At 44.5% G+C, this 21741-nt stretch overlaps 2 protein-coding genes and 4 non-coding genes across 6 annotated transcripts; 5 read left to right on the top strand and 1 right to left on the bottom strand.

The window, feature by feature from the left end:
• Positions 1-9162: 9162 nt before the first annotated feature.
• Positions 9163-17101, bottom strand: LOC120024112 (ribonuclease H1-like). Its single transcript, XM_038968256.1, has 8 exons — positions 16544-17101; positions 16271-16395; positions 15920-16090; positions 15712-15811; positions 15567-15621; positions 15353-15437; positions 15020-15144; positions 9163-10552 (listed from the first exon to the last, which is right to left on the bottom strand). Exons 1-8 carry the CDS (start codon positions 16669-16671, stop codon positions 10466-10468), a joined length of 876 nt encoding a protein of 291 aa, XP_038824184.1. The 5' UTR covers positions 16672-17101; the 3' UTR covers positions 9163-10465.
• On the top strand, positions 17101-21405 carry LOC120024113 (40S ribosomal protein S7-like). The gene is made up of 7 exons (XM_038968258.1): positions 17101-17177; positions 17955-18040; positions 18154-18225; positions 18685-18828; positions 19697-19761; positions 20672-20822; positions 21293-21405. Exons 2-7 carry the CDS (start codon positions 17966-17968, stop codon positions 21368-21370), a joined length of 585 nt encoding a protein of 194 aa, XP_038824186.1. The 5' UTR covers positions 17101-17177; positions 17955-17965; the 3' UTR covers positions 21371-21405.
• Positions 18375-18597, top strand: LOC120024650. The gene has a single exon (XR_005472901.1). It is a non-coding gene; the product is annotated as a small nucleolar RNA SNORA73 family (small nucleolar RNA).
• Positions 19397-19621, top strand: LOC120024662. The gene has a single exon (XR_005472912.1). It is a non-coding gene; the product is annotated as a small nucleolar RNA SNORA73 family (small nucleolar RNA).
• On the top strand, positions 19918-20142 carry LOC120024638. Its single transcript, XR_005472890.1, has one exon. It is a non-coding gene; the product is annotated as a small nucleolar RNA SNORA73 family (small nucleolar RNA).
• Positions 20865-21089, top strand: LOC120024627. Its single transcript, XR_005472880.1, has one exon. It is a non-coding gene; the product is annotated as a small nucleolar RNA SNORA73 family (small nucleolar RNA).
• Positions 21406-21741: the final 336 nt, after the last annotated feature.

Genomic DNA, 21741 nt, shown 5'->3' with positions numbered 1-21741 from the left:
GGGAAGAGAGGAAAAGAGCAGAGAGAGGGGGGAGAGAGGAGAGAGGGGGGAGAGAGGAAAAGAGCAGAGAGAGGGGGGAGAGAGGAAAAGAGCAGAGAGAGGGGGGGAGAGAGAGGAAAAGAGCAGAGAGAGGGGGGAGAGAGGAAAGGAGCAGAGAGAGGGGGAAGAGAGAGGAAGAGAGCAGAGAGAGGCGGGAGAGAGAAAAAGAGCAGAGAGAGGGGGAAGAGAGAGGAAAAGAGCAGAGAGAGGGGGGGGGAGGAAAAGAGCAGAGAGAGGGGGGGAGAGAGGAAAAGAGCAGAGCAAGGGGGAAGAGAGAGGAAAAGAGCAGAGAGAGGGGGAAGAGAGGAAACGAGCAGAGAGAGGGGGAAGAGAGGAAACGAGCTGAGATGGGGAAGAGAGGAAAAGAGCAGAGAGAGGGGGAAGAGAGGAGAGAGGGGGGAGAGAGGAAAAGAGGGGAGAGAGGAAAAGAGCAGAGAGAGGGGGGAGAGAGGAAAAGAGCAGAGAGAGGGGGGAGAGAGAGGAAAAGAGCAGAGAGAGGGGGGAGAGAGGAAAGGAGCAGAGAGAGGGGGAGAGAGAGGAAGAGAGCAGAGAGAGGGGGGAGAGAGGAAAAGAGCAGAGAGAGGGGGGAGAGGAAAAGAGCAGAGAGAGGGGGGGGGAGGAAAAGAGCAGAGAGAGGGGGGGGAGAGAGGAAAAGAGCAGAGAGAGGGGGAAGAGAGAGGAAAAGAGCAGAGAGAGGGGGGAGAGAGGAAAGGAGCAGAGAGAGGGGGAGAGAGAGGAAGAGAGCAGAGAGAGGCGGGAGAGAGAGGAAGAGGAATGTGCAGATATAGAGGAAAAAAGAGGAGAAGACATGAGAGAGGGTGAGGTCAGAGAGAGAGAAGATACACTTGGAGTGAGCAATGGGGGGGGGGGGGCAATATGTTGACACCAGGCCCCCAAAAGTATTTAAGCCCATCAGAAGGAAGCAAAAAATAAGGAAATACTATTTAAAGCCATAAATAATAAGGCTTTCACCTGATATATAAATTCTGATGAATTCAATTTGAGACAGTGTCTTTTATTTTCTTAGAATCTAAAGGATAGAGTATCGCTGATGTGTTTTAACTTCTTTAAAGTGAACTGAGTTTGCTGTTTCTCCAGGGTCATTCCAAATATTTTAATTCAGACTTAATTCTTACTTGGAAAACTTAAGCATGTGTACATACCCAATATCCTTGATTTTTCTTTTTAATGTTTTCAATTTTGCATTTAAGGGAAATTAAGGTGAAATATACATGATCTGGAAGGAGTAAAACCCCTGAAAAACCCTTACAACAGTCCTTAATCAGTTGGCTGCAGTTGGGCCTTCTTCACCATTTCAGTTTGTCCGTGATGTGTACGCCAAGGAACTTAAAACTTTCCACCTTCTCCACTGCTGTCCCGTCGATGTGAATAGGGGGGTGCTCCCTCTGCTGTTTCCTGAAGTCCACGATCATCTCCTTTGTTTTGTTGACGTTGAGTGAGAGGTTATTTTCCTGACACCACACTCCGAGCCCTCACCTCCTCCCTGTAGGCTGTCTCGTCGTTGTTGCTAATCAAGCTTTCTACTGTTGTGTCGTCTGCAAACTAGATGATTGAGTTGGAGGCGTGCATGGCCACGCAGTCATGGGTGAACAGGGAGCACAGGAGGGGGCTGAGAACGCACCCTTGTGGGGCCCCAGTGTTGAGGATCAGCGAAGTGGAGATGTTGTTTCCTACCTACCTTGGCCCGTCAGGAAGTCCAGGACCCAATTGCACAGAGCGGGGTTGAGACCCAGGGCCTAAAGCTTAAACTTCTTATGGCTGCAATACCTTTAACGGGATGATATGACAACAGCCAGTGAAAGTGCAGGGCGCAAAACTCAAACAACAGAAATCTCATAATTAAAATTCCTCAAACATACATGTATCTTATACCATTTTAAAGGTAATCTTGTTGTTAATCCCACCAAAGTGTCCGATTTCAAATAGGCTTTACAGTGAAAGCACCACAAACGATTATGTTAGGTCACCGCAAAATCACAGAAAAACACAGTCATTTTTCCAGTCAAAGACAGGAGTCACAAAAATCAGAAATAGAGATAAAATGAATCACTAACCTTTGATGATCTTCATCAGATGACACTCATAGGACTTCATGTTACACAATACATATATGTTTTGTTCGATAAAGCTCATATTTATATCCAAAAACCTCAGTTTATATTGGCGCCATGTTCAGAAATGCCTCCAAAATATCCGGAGAAATTGCAGAGATCCACGTCAAATAACATAAATACTCATCATAAACTTTGATGAAAGATACATGTTTTACATAGAATTAAAGATACACTTGTTCTTAATGCAACCGCTGTGTCAGATTTCAAAAAGCTTTACGGCAAAAGCACAATATTCAATCATCTGAGAACAGTGTTCAGCCACAAAAGGAACCTGCCGAATTGTGGAGTCAACAAAACTCATAAAAAGCATTATAAATCTTCACTTACCTTTGCTGATCTTCATCGGAATGCACTCCCAGGACTCCCACTTCCACAAGAAATGTTCGTTTTGTTCGGTAATGTCCATCATTTATGTCCAAATAGCTATTTTTGTTAGCGTGTTTGGTAAACAAATCCAAAGTCAGAAAGCGCGTTCACTAAAAGCTGACGAAATGTCAAAAGGTTTCGTAACAGTCAGTAGAAACATGTCAAACGATGTATTGAATCAATCTTTAGAATGTTTTTAACATAAATCTTCAGTAACGTTCCAACCGGAGAATTACATTGACTTCAGATATGCGATGGAACAGAGCTCCCTCTCATGTGAACGCGCATGGTCAGGTCATGGTAGACCTGACTATTTCCTGTCTCCTTCGGCCCCACTTCACAGTAGAGGCATCAGACAAGGTTCTACAGACTGTTGACATCTAGTGGAAGTCGTAGGAAATGCAAACTCGTCCATATCCCACTGTTTGTTCAATAGGGGCTGTGTTGAAAATCTACCAACCTCAGAATTCCCACTTCCTGTTTGGATTTTTTCTCAGGTTTTTGCCTGCCATATGAGTTTTGTTATACTCACAAACAGTTTTAGAAACTTCAGAGTGTTTTCTATCCAATACGAATAATAATATGCATATATTAGCAACTGGGACTGAGGAGCAGGCAGTTTACTATGGGCACCTCTGTGCACCTTTCATCCAAGCTACTCAATACTGCCCCTGCAGCCATAAGAAGTTAATGATGAGCTTGGAGGGTACTATGGTGTTGAATGCTGAGCTAGTCAATAAACAGCATTTTTACATTTTACATAGGTATTACTCTTGTCCAGATGGGATAGGGCAGTGTGCAGTGTGATTGCGATTGCATCGTCTGTCGACCTATTGGGGCGGTAAGCAAATAGAAGTGGGTCTAGGGTGACAGGTAAAGTGGAGGTGATATGATCCTTGACTAGTCTCTCAAAGCACTTCATGATGACAGAAGTGAGTGCTACGGGGCAATAGTCATTTAGTTCAGTTACCTTCGCTTTCTTGGGAACAGGAACAATGGTTGCCATCTTGAAGCATGTGGGGACAGCAGACTGGGATAGGGAGAGATTGAATATGTCCGTAAACACACCAGTCAGCTGGTCTGCGCATGCTCTGAGGACGCGGCTAGGGATGCCGTCTGGGCCGGCTGCCTTGCGAGGGTTAACGTGTTTAAATGTCTTACTCACATCGGCCACGGAGAAGGAGAGCCCACAGTCCTTGGTAGAGGGCCGCGTCGGTGACACTGTATTATCCTCAAAGTGGGCAAAGAAGCTGCTTAGTTTGTCTCGAAGCAACACATCGGTGTCCGTGACGTGGCTGGTTTTCCGTTTGTAGTCCGTGATTGTCTGTAGACCCTGCCACATACATCTCGTGTCTGAGCTATTGAATTGCGACTCCACTTCGTCTCTATACTGACATGTTGCCTGTTTGATTGCCTCGCGGAGGGAAAGACTACACTGTTAGTATTCAACCATATTCCCAGTCCCCTTTCCATGGTTAAATGTGGTGGTTCGTGCTTTCAGTTTTGCACGAATTCCGCCGTCTATCCATGGTTTCTGGTTAGGGTAGGTTTGAATAGTCACAGTGGGTACAACATCTCCTATACACTTCCTTATAAACTCCCTCACTGAATCAGTGTATACGTCGATATTATCAGGTGGATGGATGATATTGGCAAAGGAGAAATGCTCACTAACAGGGATGTAAACAAATTTGTGCACAAAATGTGAAACACACTTTTTGTGCCTATGGAAAATAATCTGGAATCTTTTATTTCAGCTCATGAAACATGGGACCAATCTTTCTTATGTCTCTCAGATATAAGACAGACACTTCCTTTAGATTTTTTGGGGGGATTATCTGTTGCTCCATATAGTTAATCTGTTATTTAATGTGTGTGTATGGGCTAATAGCAGTAAGGGCCAATTTTATTTTTCATCATCATCATCATCATCAAAAATAATAACAATATTATACTTAAAATTCAAAAATCAAATATTAAAATCATCCCTGGTATGACCTTCTTAAAACTCTCTTTCTGTCTGGGCGTGCTGTATTGCTGCTAAACCTCATGTGTGTGATGTCTGACCAACATTCTAACACCCCAGATTGAGACCGAACGTGTGTGTGCGGAAAGGGTGTGTGTGAGAGAAAGAGAGAGAGGGAAGCCGCTCACTGAATCCCAATAACATCTAATAGAAATGGGTGTTGCGTGCCATAGACTGGATTATCAGGCAGGGGGAACTATGGAGCAACTCCCATGTCTGTCTAACGCTACAGTGAATACAGGAGAGGTGAGTACTATTGCAGCCAATATGACAAAAAGCCCTCTCCTCTCCTATCAACAACCCCTTCCTCTTTCCACAGTCTCTACCCCCTATGACCTCACCCTCTCTTATGCCCTACTGTCTCCTCACCCTCCTCAAACATTCCCTCTTGCACAAGTCTCTTCTCACCTCTGCTTGTCTTTTCTCTTTGTGTCACTCATTCCTGCTCCTCTTATTCTATCCTGTCTGTTCTTTTCTCATCTACTTCCTCATAGGTTTTCCTAGCGCCGCTCCGATTTCTTCTCACTTCTTATTGCCCCTCTCTCTCTCTCTTTCAGTGCCTCACTCATTTCCCTGGGTCTCTCACATCTTTCCCTCAGTCTGTCTTCTCCATCTCCTCTCTCCTTCCTGTCACGCCCCCCTCCCCCCTAACACAGTTCTTCTCAGTTGGGTTCCTGCACCCCACAGTTTCTTCCCTGAATTCACCTCTCATTACGATGAAATATGTGCTCTAGGTGCTGCACAGGGAAAGCCTGGGGCGTGAGGGTAACCTAGGTTCAAAAGCTGATAGCAGCAATTAAATCTCTTTCTTTAGCCTCCGTGATAGAAGCATAACGAAGATTTTTCTGACTTACTCAATGCAATGTTTTCACAGCAACAAATCGTTTTTTGGGGGTGTTATCTTTCTGGTGCTGAGAAGAATAAACGCTGCCATGAGATATGGAGGGGAAAAGTCTAGGATTATGGACCCGGGCTTGTCCTGCAATCATTGTGATGCTCTGCTGGTCTGGCTAAGCTTGTCAACATCAGCTTTGTGTAGTAGTGCAGCACAGAAATATTGAATCATTATGTTCTGAGAATGCAGCTTTTTGTTTTGCTATTTTGAGCTACATTGCCCCGTCTAATGACAATTCCGAGGCACTGGATGTACCGAGAGCTGGGTGACAGCCCTGTCCTCCTCCTCCTGTCACAAACCCCCCCCCCCCCCCACACACACAAACACGACCAGAGAAAGAGAGAGCGAGAGGAGCTCCCATCTGCGTAATGACATCTCACGCTTGGTTAGGGATCTGCAGGATAATTAGAGCCCTGGCGGGTGATGGATGGCACTGCAGCGGCGCGCCTGACCTTGGCATCATTATGGGACGGCAGGGCCGACTGGACCGGCTCGAGCACAGGCAAGCAAGCAGCTGCTGACTTTAATGGGACCATTTGTCCCCCCCATCCTCTCTTTCTGTGTCTTTTTTCTCCTTCTCTCTTTTTATTACCCTGGACGGCTGATACTCCCCCTGTTTTGTTCTCTGGAAGGAGTGCTGAAAGCTGCAGGACCATGATGAAGGGTACAGTATAGGAGGAGAGGGGGCTGACAGACATACCCTCAGCTGGTCCACAGATAGATGGCTCTTCCCAGACATGACAAAGTCATTACATGCCAGACAGGCGCACAGATCATCGCCATTAGTGCCCTACTGTTGCACTTGATGCATGTTCTCCTGAGTACATATTATCAACAAACCTAATACAATTGCAACAGGCTCTGTAAGACAATGTTCTATAAATAATGTAGTTTATAGCATTCTCAAAGAGAAAGACAAGATTGGTACAAACACAGTTCCATTGCATGCTGGCAGTACAACATATCTCCAAGGCAACATGAAGGTTGCATTTGATAGTCACATAACATATCATAATACTATCTTTCTCTCTGATTCAACATAAGAAACCAACAAAAGGAAAATAATAAGCTGAACCCAAGCAGTCTTTGTAATTTTATGTTTTAACTCATCACTGCATGTCTAATAAATCAGTGTGTGTGTTTATTTAATATTTTTTATCATTTCTTTCCCTGAACTTCCTTTGGCCCTTGAATTGCTTGGTCTGATTGTGTGGGCATTATGAAACACATTTTAAGATATTTACATGCACCGCCCTGATTGGCTGATAGGTGGTGGGCTTTAGACCATCCTTAGCCAGATGAACAGACATTGGTCTATTATAAACAGATCACATTGTGACATCATGATGTGGGACAAAAGTTTCATACCACCTGAAGTGACTGAATTTCCAGGCATTTGTTTCAAAAAGCTCCTATACAGAAAGGGCATCATTTTCACAATGTCAGTGTTATTTCGATCTCATAGTGTGGAAATATCAAAAAAAGGAAAATCACATAACTGCCCTTTTAATCTAAAGAAATGTTATTGTGACCCTGAAGTCAATTTACACATTCTGCACAAAGCACTGATCCCAATGTTCTAATGTTTCAGTAACCTTGCCAGTCCAACTGCCTCAGACCTGAACATTACAAAGACACCCCTGTTCACAATGTGTCCTCTATCTGTGATAAAAGTAATTACTACGATTTTAACAATTCTAGCCCAAACTTTGCTGTCTTAGTATGCTAGACTGTGTCCAGGTAAAACTCAGTCATAATACTCTCAAAATAGTTATTTCTTACTGCGGCGTGTCTGTGTAGATGTTTTTATACAAGCCAGCAGGGGACAGTAAAACTTCAAGGCCGTTCTCTTTCCACAGGCACACACTGGAGCTTTTCATCCCAAGCAGCCTCTGTGGCAAAGAGAGACTTAAAAATGTCTCTATGCTGGCACAAGCTAATGCCTTGTTCTCAGACTCCTCATCAAGCTATGGGATGAACAGCGGGACTAAGACACACACTGACAGTTTACCAGTGTGGCGTTTTCCTAGCTCGAGTGGAGAAAACTCTGTTACTGTTTATGGATCTTGTGTAATTACATGGTAGAAAGTGAAGACTTGCTGTAATTGTTCGATACGTCTAATCTACAGAGAGTAAGAAACTGGGCTAAACCACCTGTCTGCTATTCTCAGATGGACACAAAACCCCATCTGATACCTGCAATTTTCGACAAGCTACAGGATGAGTTAGGAGTGTTCCTCTTCCTGAGCAGGTGTGTTCCGGGGAGGGAGGGGGGTCTGGAGGCAGCCTTGAGAGGAGGAGCTGCAGAGTACCGCAGTGCCAGCCTCTCACCTTGTCAAGCACCCTCTGTGGGTATGGCTCACATGCAGACAGCAGGCTGGCGCTGCCCTCCCCCCTCTGCCAGCGGTGCATGTCTCTGGGAGTGAGCTGTCAGGCTCTGAGGTGACCACACTGGGCCTGGCTACTGCCTACAGTAACCCAGCCTCACAGGCTCTACTCCAGGGGCACCATGCCAAGACAGGGCCTGGATGCTTGTCTGCCAGTTCTGCCCGACCCTTACCAGAGAGGGGAGGAGGAGGAGGCGAGAGGAAGGAGGAAGACGTGTGGGAGGAGGGGATGGAGGTAAGAAGGGGAGGAGAGGAGTTGGTTGCTGAGGGACGGTGGGAGAGAGAGACAGCATGACAGGCCGGGAGACAGAAACAGAGGGACGGTGGGAGAGAGAGACAGCATGACAGGCCGGGAGACAGAAACAGAGGGACGGTGGGAGAGAGAGACAGCATGACAGGCCGGGAGACAGAAACAGAGGGACGGTGGGAGAGACTGAATGCCGGTAGAGAGGGACAGAGATATACTAATGAGGCTGATGAAGTAAAACCTCCTGTGGCACAGTGGGTAGCGAGATTCATCCGCTCATACTTTTCAATGACTTTAGCTTCAAGTTTCTTTGCATGTGCACATTCTTTTCTTCTCCCTTTTCCTTTCTTCTCTTGCTTATGAAGAGTCTCTCTCAACATTGTTCACCTCCTATTCCCTTCATGTTGCTCCCTTATTTCCCCACCTCCAATTAATGTCCTATGACGACAGCAGGTTGAAAGCTCACCCTGTTGAGATGATAAAAACTAACTTGTTGTTCGACTACCTCTGGATTCGTGGAAGCCAAACAATACTGAGTGAGTACTGCTGACAGAATGACTTTCTTTTCACTGCGAAATCAAACGGTCACATTAGTTCTAAGGCAGGAGTTAGTTAGGCTGATCCAGACAGCTGTCATGGAAACAGATGTCAGTTCTGTTCCGAGGTGCCGCTTTGTTTGATTGTGACTCCCTCTGCCTTTCACCAAGAGTGGCTTCCCTTGATGTTTCCCACCGTCACCACCGTAAAACACACACACACACGACTGCTGGATTCGTTAGGAGAGAATCATTCTCCACACATCTTCTAATGCACATGACAAGAGTCAGCTGCCAGCGGTCTCTGAACTGCGTCGGCACCAGATGTGTGGTAACGACAAGGACTCAGGATTCAGTCCACTACTCCTCCCCTGCATCTCACATGGATGAATAGCGTTAGATACTTATCCTCAAGCCACACACAGAGAACTCAATATTATACCAAAAACAAGAACAGATTCAAATGGATTATCTGTATAACCACAGGGATTTGCAATGTCTTTCACTGTGGCAGTCAACACCCTGATAGAATACCATCTTCAAATCTAGATTTTATTGTGAGTTACTCATGCAGACAACACCCAGTGCTCTTGACAGTAACCAACGCAGAAGTCTCTTCAGTCATCCGCCGTGACTGACCTGCCCTGAGCTTGGCAAGCGAAACTAACAACTAGGCGACAAGAGCTAGTTAGCCACAAGAGCCAAATAGAAGAGACGGTGTCAAACAGATGAATGCCTGAGCAGCATATTTGCTGATGGAGCAAATGTGTTGAGACGAAGCCCTAACGAGCTTCAGTCTGATGTGGTGAAGCGCCGTGACCCCTCTCCACCCTGTCTCGCATCGACCTCCGACTGCAGCCGCAGTATCTCCAACACCCAGCCCCAGGCAGGACCTCACATCTCCAGACAAGCCGGGAGCGTGCCGTGGAGAAGCCAGCCAGCTAAGGTCAGAGACAGGCACACTCATTCCTGATGCTCTGGTTTTCTACAATCACCAACCTCACAGAGGGGAAAGGCTATATGGAGATTTCTCTCTCAGCTAGAGCTGTCATTATTTTTCCTCACACACGTATAGGCCCACTGTCTAGACACCAGCTTACTGAATGGATGAGACACGTACTGAAAGACTAAGTAGTATCTGCCAAGAGCTGACTGAGTAAAGTGGAGAAGATGGAACTGTGCACCAAGTAGTCAGAGAGAATATCACCAAGATCATTTCATGTCAGAGCATACATGAACAGATGATCTTTGAATGGTGTGTTGTTTTTCTTTAGAATAGGGAAACGTTAATGTGACCACTAGCCCTAGTAACAGATGGGCTTTTGAGCAAGACAAATAATCCTTAGATCACACACACAAATGTCATAAGTGGCGGTTATCTTACAGCAAGCAGCATGTCTCACATAGAAACCAGAGAAATCCATCGTCTATGTGAGGAATCCTCTTTCCACAGAGGAACCTAGTATGGAATGTAATTTAGAGAGCCAATCCTATTCCGAGGTATTGGATTTGTTTCAATGAGCTAGAGCTCCATCTACTGTCTGAAGTGTACATTACACAGTGGTTACAGAACCGTTTCATCAATCAGGATGGAATGATTTTGGAATATTAAGAAATGTTCATACGGTACAAAGCACAAGCTGAATTAATTCCTTAACTTATAAATAACCATAAAGATGTCAAACAGGACAGAACTAGATGTTATTTCATAACATTTAGAACATGGAAGCCCAACAGAACAGACAATATAATCATTCCCATATTCCATTCAAAACCATAATCCAAATGTTGAATGAACTGCCCAGGAGCAGTAAATGAGATGATCTTCCTTTGGCTAATCTAAGTGTTTCGCTGCTCCCGCTCTGGACAGCCTGTCGGCCTCCTCGTTTCCTAGGTACCCAGCGTGGCCCGGGATGTGCAACTGGAGAAAGAAGAGAGAGAAGATAGTCAGAGGCAAAAGGGGACTGTTAGTCATTTCAGTTGTGCATCATCCATGACTGAACGGTCTAGTGCAGGGGTTCCCAAAGTGCAGGGGTTCCCTCACCACTGATGAGATGGGTATACACGCATGTCCTGGGGAGGTTCTCAAAAGTCACGGGGCGCGTGGTCGACAACGCACACCTCGTCACTGCTGTCTCATCCTTCAGTGTTTGGATCGGATGCAGACAAGAGCCCTGAATCCTGCTTCACATAGATATGAGCTGGCGAAGGATACCATGAGCTTTAACACTCAGAAGGAGATTTCAGGGTGTTCCCTTTGAGTCAGAGTGGCGTGTGGGTAAAAAAAAAAAAAATTATAATAAAAAAATCACTGGGGGAAGCACCCCCCCCCCCCCCCCCCTCAAAAGTAATATTACAACCTACACTGTATTGTGATAACTGCGTTGTTTGCTGTACATTCACATGCCTTGTGACCGTGATCTATGTGCCTAAAGGCCGAGACAATAAGACGACAATGGCAGAATAAAAATCAACCACACCTTTTGTTTTATCACAAAACCGGAGAGCCACCTCTGTCCGGTGAAGTCCACGACGCATATTGCATGTAACAGACAGTTACATGACTTACAGCATGGTTTAGCAAAGTTAATGTTTCTGACATTTTCGGGCCACTAAACAACTATTGATTTAGAACCAGAGAGTTACCATAAGTCGCAAAGAAAACAGGAGCTACCGCCACCATTTCAACTTCAGCACTACAACAATATAAATCCCTTGCTTAGTCTAACACAGTGACAACTAAAAGATACCAAAAACAATGTAGTCCAAACAAAATGTTAAATATGACATTTAAATAAAAAAATAAAAAATCATGGTTCTGATTTCTGTTTAAGAGCGTGTGTGCGCATGCCTTCGTGCAAGTAGAAAAACATGTTGACTCATCCTACTTGTAGAGAAACGCCAATGCCATCTTGCTCTCTTTCATGCTGACGAAACAGTCTATCACTCTGTCATGTAGTACCACGTTTATATTTTTTGTTGTCCTAGGCTACCTGCTTGCTTGCCTAACTTCCATTCATGGGCAACGTTAGCTAGTTAACATTAGCCTTCTACATCCATCTACTGTACATATTGAACTTTGATCCTCTCAGGCCAGGGGCACCACAATGTATGAATTAATGGTTGGATCAGAATCGGCGTTATAATCATTGGCCAGTACGGAGAATTTAGTAAAACCACAAGTCCAAATCTCTATCTCCATCTATAGCTAATTTAGGAAAGAGACACATTTTAGCTAGCTAGCCACCGGAGGACAACAACAACAGGAGATGCAACAATTCAAGTTGTTTCTGTTAATGACCTATTCGATAGGACAGACGCCAAATCCAAGCTGGCTTCCCTTGAAGAGGGGTGCTGTTTCACTCGCTCGGATGCTTTCTCCTGTGAGATACATTCAGCCTTTTGCAAATTGATGTGAAATTATGAAACACAGAGAGACGAAAAAGACATTGTTTTATGTTGGGTTTTTTTTGGAGGGGGGGGGGGGGGGGGCTGGCTTCCCTTGGCGCCCATGAATACCAGCCACTGCTCACTTAATGTGCTAGCCACCGAACTAGCCGAGGATGGTCTCAAAAAAAATTACATTTTGCAGCAGCGTAGAGGCAGTAGCCATTCACCATAGGAAGGACCCAAATGCAACAGTCAAGTGTAGGCCAGCCTTTTCAAGCCAATTTAAGGCACTCTCATTGGTTGATGCAAAAGAGCTTCTTCTTCAAGGTTTATTGGCAGACTACACTCATAAGGTGTATGGTCGCCATCTACTGTACGGGGTAGTAAAAAAGACCCCAATGAACAAATTCATACTAAATACCAAAAACACTAACCAAATTCACGCTACTACGCTGAATAAAAAAATAAAAATGTACTCCTTCAGTCAGATTTAAATGTCTATTCAGATCCCTACACAGGTTCAGGAACCTGGGAGGGGGGGGCCTCTTCATTCAGTACTCCCTGTTACACTTCGGCCGTAAAGTCCTGGAGATCCAGAAATCTATGCCGCCTTCACATGTCTAGCTTCTTAGATTTGTTTATTAGTTTGACTAGTGTAATTCATCACTTGCGCTATAAAACGCAACAAAGTCCACCTTCACTATTAGTGTGTCGGGATCCTTCTCCTGCATGGCATTCACTGCAGACTGTGGGACATCCACTGCCATCTCCTCTACTCACACCTTCAGCGATTTTTCACTGACGCCATATAGGAGACTTGCTGGGCGGCCCTGATCCTAGCTACAGTGGACCCCTTCATCCTTACAGGGACGTATGAGAGGTGGACTTCTAACGCTTAAACAACTTTAAAAATAACAGAGGGGAGGTTCGGAGGTGAACGGGAAGACGGAGGAAGTGGATATTGAGTTGGAATTAAGCAGCGAGTCGAGTACATTTGGTGAAGACGAATATTCTGAATGGACAACAGTAGCATTGAAAACTAGAACAAAAAGGAAATTGTCAAAACATTTGTTAATGATTTTGTGGTTTTCCACATATCATTTGTTAATGATAATGAATCGTTTCTTGTTAGGATGCGGTTGTTCAGTTAGGATGCATGTGGAAAACACATTTGAGGTGTCAAATGGTGAGGTATGCACTTGGAAAAGTGGAGTCTGAGTGACCAGGAGTGGTCTTATTTTGATTCATTGTATTTCTGAATAACTGAGGAAGATTGCAGTGGGGCTCAAAAGAATCCGGACAACAGAAGTTTTGAACTTTGGAGTAGCACAACCGTCAAAGGAGTCATCTCAGGGGTGACGACAGATGTTCAGGTTGAGTACCTGAAGAGAATTCCTGGTGTGGTTCGTTTCTGGCGTCTGACCCTCTGGGCGAATGGAGAAAAAGAAGAAAGTCTGTCGGTCGTGTTGTTTTTTGATAAAGAGCAAATACCTACCCATGTGAAGCTTGGTTATGTAAGATACAGCGTAAGAGCTTTCGTTTTCAAACCACTGCAGTGTAAGAATTGTAAAGGATTTGGCCATGTTTCAAGTGTGTGCAGACGAACAGAATATACTGAAGAACGGTGTGTAGAAGGACGACGGTGTTGCAATTGTGGTGGGGATCATGATCCTGAGTTCCTGGAGTGCCCGGTAAGGGTGAAGGAGATTGAGGTGGCAACAGTTAGAGCTGTCAATCGAATCTCCTATGCGGAAGTGATTAAAATAATTGACAAAGTCATGTTAGGATATATCAGTTATACTGTTAGAGGTCTTGTGCAGAATCCACTGCACTGTTTGAGGTACAACGTTTATGGTCATATTACAGCAGTGTGTAGGAGGGAGATTCCACGATGTGGGAAGTGTGCAGGAGGGTATGGGAGAGAGGATTGTGTAGCTTCGGTGGATAAAGTTGTGTGTGTCAACTGCAGGGGTGCCCATGTTGCTGGGGATCGAAGGTGTCCGGTGCGAGAGAGGCAGGATGAAGTGGCCAGAGTCAGAGTAGAGCAGAAGGTGTCGTTTGCTGAGGCAGTGAAGAAAGTAGAGGAGGATGGGGTGAGGGGTCAAGGGTGAGGGATCCTGAGAGGATTTGTAGTAGATTTGTGTCAGAGCAGAGGAATAGGGCAATGAGTGATTTATGCTTCAGTAAGGTTGGCTTCTGAGTGTTCATAGCAATGGTTACCAACTGTATTGCAGAAACTTAACATAAATCACAGAAAATAGAAAAAATAGCAGAGAAGTATTTTGGTATAAGAGATCTGACTTCAGAAGAGTTAGTGTGTAGGTGTCCTGTCCTCCCAGGACGTTTGCATGGTGCAGGAGCAGATATGGTCAAAGTATTGGAATCGGGTAGTGGGTTTTTAATTAGTAGGTGGCAGCTGCAGAGGAGTACCTGGGTATGTAAGATTTTACTGCAGAAGTTAATGGGGTGGTGATTTTTATGAAATGGTGGTATATACTGTAGGGTTAGTTGGTGGTGCTATTTTGTTCCTTTTAAGGAACAGGAATAATGAAGAGAATTTAATATATGTAGGCTGTGACTGGTCTCATACAGTACATCATGTGGCGGTGTATGCACCTTAAAGTAGGAATGCAATCCGCCAACCCAATCCCAAAGAAGACCGATATAGAGAAACTGGAATATTTGGTAAAGTATTGAATGAACTAAGGACATACGACTTCCTTTAGAAATACTTTGAACAAATACATTTCAAAATAAATGTATTTCGTGAAGTTAATTTTTTTGTGTTAACCACAAATGTTTTTGAGATGTGGGTACAAACATTAGTATATATTTTTTTATTATTAAAATATTTCACTAGGCTTTTGGGAGTTTCTCCTGCCATCACATCTTCAAATCAGGTGACCCCTAGTTTGGGAACCACTGTTCTAGTCAAACTCAAAACACTTGCGTACTGAATCTCTGAAGTGAAAATATGTAGAGCAACATTGATATTTACCCATACAACCTCCAGCTCTTCATTCAGCATGTCAAGTTTTTCAAAGTCCTCTTTGTTGATGACGGAGCCACCAGAGTTGAGCCTCCAGTTGTTCAGCTTCCAGTTCTTCACCCAGCTGGTGATACCTGATGGAAAAAAACACCGACATATGCCTTTTCTTAATTGCATACACCTTGCCTCCTTCTCAAAACCCATTGGAAGAGAAGGTCAGAGGGGAGGGACCTCTGGATTTCTCATCCAATGGTCACAGTAGGCATTACATGATGCCATGCCACATTTAGTCAGGCCCTTGCTGATAGTGTTGATAGAGTGTTGTAAGCAGCACATATGTACCGTTTATGGTGAACTTGCTGTCTGTATAAAGCACCAACTTCTTGATGTTCATCTCTTTGGCCTGCTCCAAGGCTTTACATGCTGCCTGTTATTTAGAAGCAAAACGTGAGATTACGTCTCGTGGGGTTGGTTACAATCTAAAGGGAACTGTGGCAATTCAATGAGTCGAAAATAATAACAATTAAAGCAAATATGACATTAACACAGTACTTGCCTGTAATTCGGCTCTCTGGTTGGTCTGTCTTCCATCCAGTGGTTCAGCTACATTCCTACAATAAAGACAGTCAACATGAACACTTCTCGACTCTATTGTGTCAAGCTCTCAAAGTATAATTTCCTACAGGCCTGAATCAACTCACAGAGGATGGTCACGTCCCCAGTACACTCCGATGCCAGCTCGGGCCCCGGCCTTCCCATTGCCTGAACAGCAACCATCTGTGTACACCACCACTGCATCACCTGGAGGAAAAGACAACACTTTGTTTCCTCCCCCTTTATTCACCCAAAAAACATTGACAGTGACCATTTCAATCTGCAACATTAACAACACACTGAGAATGTCTGTACCAATGTAGGTGAATCCATCAGAGCTTTTTGAAGATGGGCTGCTGTATTGACTCTGTTTGGCAGGGGACATCTCCTCCTCGTCTATGTGATCATAGTGCCTCTTCTGACCAATGGGTATGTACTCAAGGGCCTCCGGTGCTCTTCTAGGGAGTGTTGCCTCATAGCTGGCTCCTAAAAGATAATATTGTGGTCTGAGTGCAAGTCTGATTTTGCCATGCCTTAATGGTGCACTAGTTGTCTAATGATTAGACGTGCTGCCCATTCCTAGAGCCAGTAACATCAGCACCCATCGTATTGCCATTTCAGTATAGCGACCTATAGAGAAAGAACATAGCCATCTACTGTATCTACCCTCTGACACGTCTGGCGTTATCGATGTTGCTAGGCTTCTGACAAATGCCCAGGCATCCTTTTCTGCTGCAAACTTCTTGTAGCTGGCATATGGGAACTTGTCAACTTGGCTCTTACATTCATCCCTAAAAAAAAGTAAACACATGCAATTCTATGAAAATAAATTAGACTAGAAATTATCATATAAATGTCAAGGAGTTTTAAGACACACTACAGCTGCAAAGACACACTACAGCTGCAATTAGCTAGCTAGCCAACTACCCCACAACTCACCAAGTTTTGTAAACGCCAGGTTTGAATCCTTTCCTCACAGCGTAGAAGAATTTGCCTTTCACGATGTCCTCTGTGCCATTGCAGACTGCCCTGCGTACTATACTATACAGACCAGTCAATCTGAACATCACTTAGACCAGCAATTACTTGAAAGTGGAGGCACCGGTCATTGCACTTAACTTAACTTGAGCAATGTGAACAAACTAACTTTCTATGTGTTGAAATGCTAGGAAAACGATTAGCTAGTTGTCATTGGAACTAGTACAGGCATGTAAACAGTGCAGATAGCATGCTAGTTAACCCAACAAACATATTTGGCTGACTAGCTAACGTTAGGCTAGCTGCTATCTGACAAGCAAATATGTTATTTCTGTGTGACAAGCGTAATGTCAACATATAAACATATAAAAGCTAGCTAGCTATACATTGTAACATGACGTACTTATGCTTCTCCTTTGCCTATGTATTCGCATTAATTAATTACTTTTGCTTTCGAAATACACTATCTGCTAGGGGGGAGAAAAAAGTCTTCAAAATCATAGCTACTTCCGCAATCCCATGACTCCCTAGCACGATGTACTTCTAGCTACCTCTCGCGAGATTCCGGCCTCTTCCCTGGCCGTTGTTGACTGAGGTTGGTTATGATAATGCTCTCACTAATCAGAATTTCTTTTCAAAATGTAGTACATGTGCATCAAATCCCCTGTTTTTTTTTTTATATCAGAGTGCATGTAAGACGTTTGATGCGTTAGATTGTTATATTTCAGCTTTTGGATGGCCGGTGTGTAATGAATTATGAAGGGTTTCAGGATAGACCTAACGTGAATGACATGGAAGGAAGGACTGGTAGTATAACTGGCGCGGTTTGAGGCCCATGTGTTCCTAGAATAATTGCTTGTAGTCAATCGACGAGTCCGTTTTTTAACCTCGTAGCTTAGTATTTTACCTTTTGTTTAGTGGCCTGTCAGATTTGTAGACTTGAAATATGGTGTATGTTTGAGTACTGTGTTCCCTGCTGTTAGCTAACTAAAGTTAGCCATTTGATAAGGAACATGGGTTGAAAGACGCTGCTAGCCGGCTAACGCTGACTAGCCAGCAATTTTGCTTGGGGACATGCGACCCTAAGTAAGATTGATTCAATGAAATTATTTGCTCGGTTGTTTGCGAGATCATATGGTTGAATGTGTAGAGTGGAACCAACCAGTGTCGACTTCGTTTGATCAACCTTAGCTGGGTGATAGTAGTTTGGCTATCGTTATACTAACTAGTTAACTTAGTAACTGCATGTATGTATGGTGAGATGGCGTTCAGCATGGACTACTTTGCTGCTGTTTAGGTTAATCTGAAACATTCAATTATGTCCAAAGATGTACAATATGCTCAAATGGTTTTCTTGTCTCTTGTTTTCCAGAAACATAGGCCATGTTCAGTACCAGCGCCAAAATCGTCAAGCCCAATGGCGAAAAGCCAGATGAGTTCGAGTCTGGCATTTCCCAGGTAACCAATGGCCAATATGTTAGCTAATGCATGTATGGCTAATTTAAATAACTTCTTTAACTTAGTCACTTGGCTAATGCTGTTTGCAGTATTCAAAATGTCTGCCTTTCTAGGCTCTTCTCGAGCTGGAGATGAACTCAGACATGAAGGCTCAGCTGAGGGAGCTGAACATCACTGCTGCAAAGGTACATGGAGCATGTGTTGTACTTAGCTTATTTCTGACTGTTTACTCAGCCCTTTTTGGATAACTGAAGATGAATGTTTATTTAAATGTGGAAAGAGTTTCTGATGCCTAGGAAGAAGAGCTGTGTTGGGTTATTATTTGAGTTAAACCCCAACGTGGACATCCTGTGAGGTTGCTCTCACATGGCTCTGTCCTTGTGGCATATGGGAGCGTAGCATTTCAGTGCTGTGACGTACAGTCCCGTTCCACGACGTTGGAGAGCAAGCTTTGTCCCCGGCCATCGGGCTGGTGAGGACGGTGTTCTGTATATTCCTACATCTTCCCAGAGCCCTTTGGGCCGTGACTGGGGGGCTAAACCATGCAGTGTATACTTTTTCATCCAGACAGCTAAAAAAAACGATCCACTAAAGTGTTTGTACTTGCCTCCGTAAGTTCAAACAAATCTTTTCCTCTCCCTCAGGAAATTGAAGTTGGTGGTAGCAGGAAAGCCATCATCATCTTTGTCCCCGTGCCCCAGCTGAAATCTTTCCAGAAGATTCAGGTGCGACTGGTGAGGGAGCTGGAAAAGAAGTTCAGCGGCAAACATGTCGTCTTCGTTGCACAGGTAAGAATGCAGTGGTCCGGTTTTCTGAGTTGCAGGGGCAGTTTAGAGACTGTTTACTGATATATATACACATACACACGCGAAGTATGTGGACACCCCTTCAAATGAGTGGATTTGGCTATTTCAGCCACACCGATTGCTGACAGGTGTATAAAATTGAGCACACCTCCATGCAATCTCCAAAGACAAACATTGGCAGTAGAATGGCCTTACTGAAGAGCTCAGTGACTTTAAATGTGGTACTGTCATAGGATGCCACCTTTCCAACAAGTCAGTTTGTAAAATGTCTGCCCTGCTAAAGCTGCCCCGGTCAACTAAGTGAAGTGGAAACGTCTAGGAGCAACAGCGGATCAGCCGCAAAGTGGTAGGCCACACAAGCTCACAGGACGGGATTGCCGAGCAATGTTCTCTAGTGGAAAGCCGTCCCAGTAGAGTGGAGGCTGTTATAGTAGCAAGGAGGGGACAAACTCCATATTAATGCTTATGAGTTTGGGGTGAGATGTTTGACAAGCAGGTGTCCACATACTTTCGGTTGTGTAGTGTACATGTTGTGATTGTAACATTAATATCAACGTGGACATCCGGTGAGGTTGCTCTCACATGGCTCTGTCCTTGTGGCGTATGGGAGCGTAGCGCTTCACAGTGCTGTGACGTACAGTCCCGTTCCACGACGTTGGAGAGCAAGCTTTGTCCCCGGCCTTCGGGCTGGTGAGGACGGTGTTCTGTATATTCCTACATCTTCCCAGAGCCCTTTGGGCCGTGACTGGGGGGCTAAACCATGCAGTGTACATTAGTTATCAAGCATGCTTCTTGGGCTTTTAAAGTCTATGTAAATTGGTAATCCTTAATATTTTCATTAAACTTGCAGAGGAGAATCCTGCCCAAACCAACCAGGAAAAGCCGTATCAAGAATAAGCAGAAGCGTCCCAGGAGGTAAGTTACATTATCATACCTGCATGTGCATGACTACATACTGTTTGGAAGAGACAATTAAATGGCTGTAAAGTTGGTGTGAATGGGTACTAGTTTAGAACTTCAAATCGTTTCTGACATATCTGGTGCTGCCATAATTGCTCACCATTTTTGGACCCAACGTGGACATCCGGTGAGGTTGCTCTCACATGGCTCTGTCCTTGTGGCGTATGGGAGCGTAGCGCTTCACAGTGCTGTGACGTACAGTCCCGTTCCACGACGTTGGAGAGCAAGCTTTGTCCCCGGCCTTCGGGCTGGTGAGGACGGTGTTCTGTATATTCCTACATCTTCCCAGAGCCCTTTGGGCCATGACTGGGGGGCTAAACCATGCAGTGTACAATTTTACTAACATGTTGTATATGCTTTCTACCACTCCAGTAAACCTGCACATTGTAAATATGTTATTGGCACTGACCCTGAAACGTACCCAGTATATATAGCTTGCTTACTGGTTATTTCTCGTGTGTTTTTGATCTTTTTATTTGTAATACTGATATTTGTTACTGCGTTGTTGGGAAAGAGCTCACGAGAAAGGCGCTTCTCTACTTCAGCATGTGACAACTTGAAACTTCGAATGGGATTTTTAATAAATTGATACGGTTACCAGATGAACTGAAGACTTAACCGTATGATGCAAAATCAACGTTCCCTCGTGTTACCTTGCGTTATCTAAAGCAGACTCTGCTTGTCTCCGGGGATGTGATTTTGAGACACCTGCATAGCGTTCAGATTGACTTGCTCTTTCCAATACATGTATAAAGAATCTTCCTTTCATTTTGAATGAGACTGGTGGTGGGAGAATTTGTTTTTGTAAGGATTGCATTTTTTTATTTGCCATATGTCTAATGCAAGTTGTGATTTATTTCTCCAGCCGTACTCTGACCGCTGTGCATGACGCCATTCTTGAAGACCTGGTCTTCCCCAGTGAAATTGTTGGCAAGAGGATCCGCGTGAAACTGGACAACAGCCGGCTCATCAAGGTCCACCTTGACAAGGCTCAGCAGAACAACGTTGAACACAAAGTGAGTGTCGTGTAGCAGTTTGCTAGTTCACCCAACTTAACCCCAACGTGGACATCCGGTGAGGTTGCTCTCACATGGCTCTGTCCTTGTGGCGTATGGGAGCGTAGCGCTTCACAGTGCTGTGACGTACAGTCCCGTTCCACGACGTTGGAGAGCAAGCTTTGTCCCCGGCCTTCGGGCTGGTGAGGACGGCGTTCTGTATATTCCTACATCTTCCCAGAGCCCTTTGGGCCATGACTGGGGGGCTAAACCATGCAGTTTACAACTTTTTTTTAGACGTCTCAGGTTTTAGTGTTTTGTACAGATCGTTATGACCTATAATGTCAGTCTATGCAGTGGTTAACCAGTGTACAGATCATTATGACCTATAAATGTCAGTCTATGCAGTGGTTAACCAGTGTACAGATCATTATGACCTATAAATGTCAGTCTATGCAGTGGTTAACCAGTGGTTGCTCTTCTGTTTTCAGGTTGAGACCTTCTCTGGCGTCTACAAGAAGCTCACAGGCAAAGATGTTGTTTTTGAGTTCCCTGAATTCCAACTGTAAAGTGCAGATGACAAAATAAATGTGTTTACTGTTAACATGGCTCTGTTCTCTGGGGCTGAGGGGGTTAGTCGTGCTAGTCCATACATGTTCAAGACGGATGTCCTTTCAGACAGAAGGAACTTGATAACCAAAACAGTAGGACCATTACCTCAAATTAACTAACTGTACACTTGGAGCAGCTTTGATAATTTACTTCTAACAACTGCTAAGAGGGTTTGTTCAGACTTGCTTTTGTACCTCCATGCAATGATGGTATTCTATTTTGTTTTGCACATTGACTGATGCAGAATGAAATTGACTAGTAATCTATTTGTCAATGTATTCTGGTGGTGGGCCGTAGCAAGCCATCTGCTTTAGTTGGTGAGAAAGAT

This window comes from Salvelinus namaycush, chromosome 29 (genome assembly GCF_016432855.1).
Source record: "Salvelinus namaycush isolate Seneca chromosome 29, SaNama_1.0, whole genome shotgun sequence".
Taxonomy (NCBI): Eukaryota; Metazoa; Chordata; class Actinopteri; order Salmoniformes; family Salmonidae; genus Salvelinus; species Salvelinus namaycush.
The sequence above is the reverse complement of the archived record's forward strand: the minus strand, read 5'-3'. Positions and strand labels throughout refer to the sequence as shown.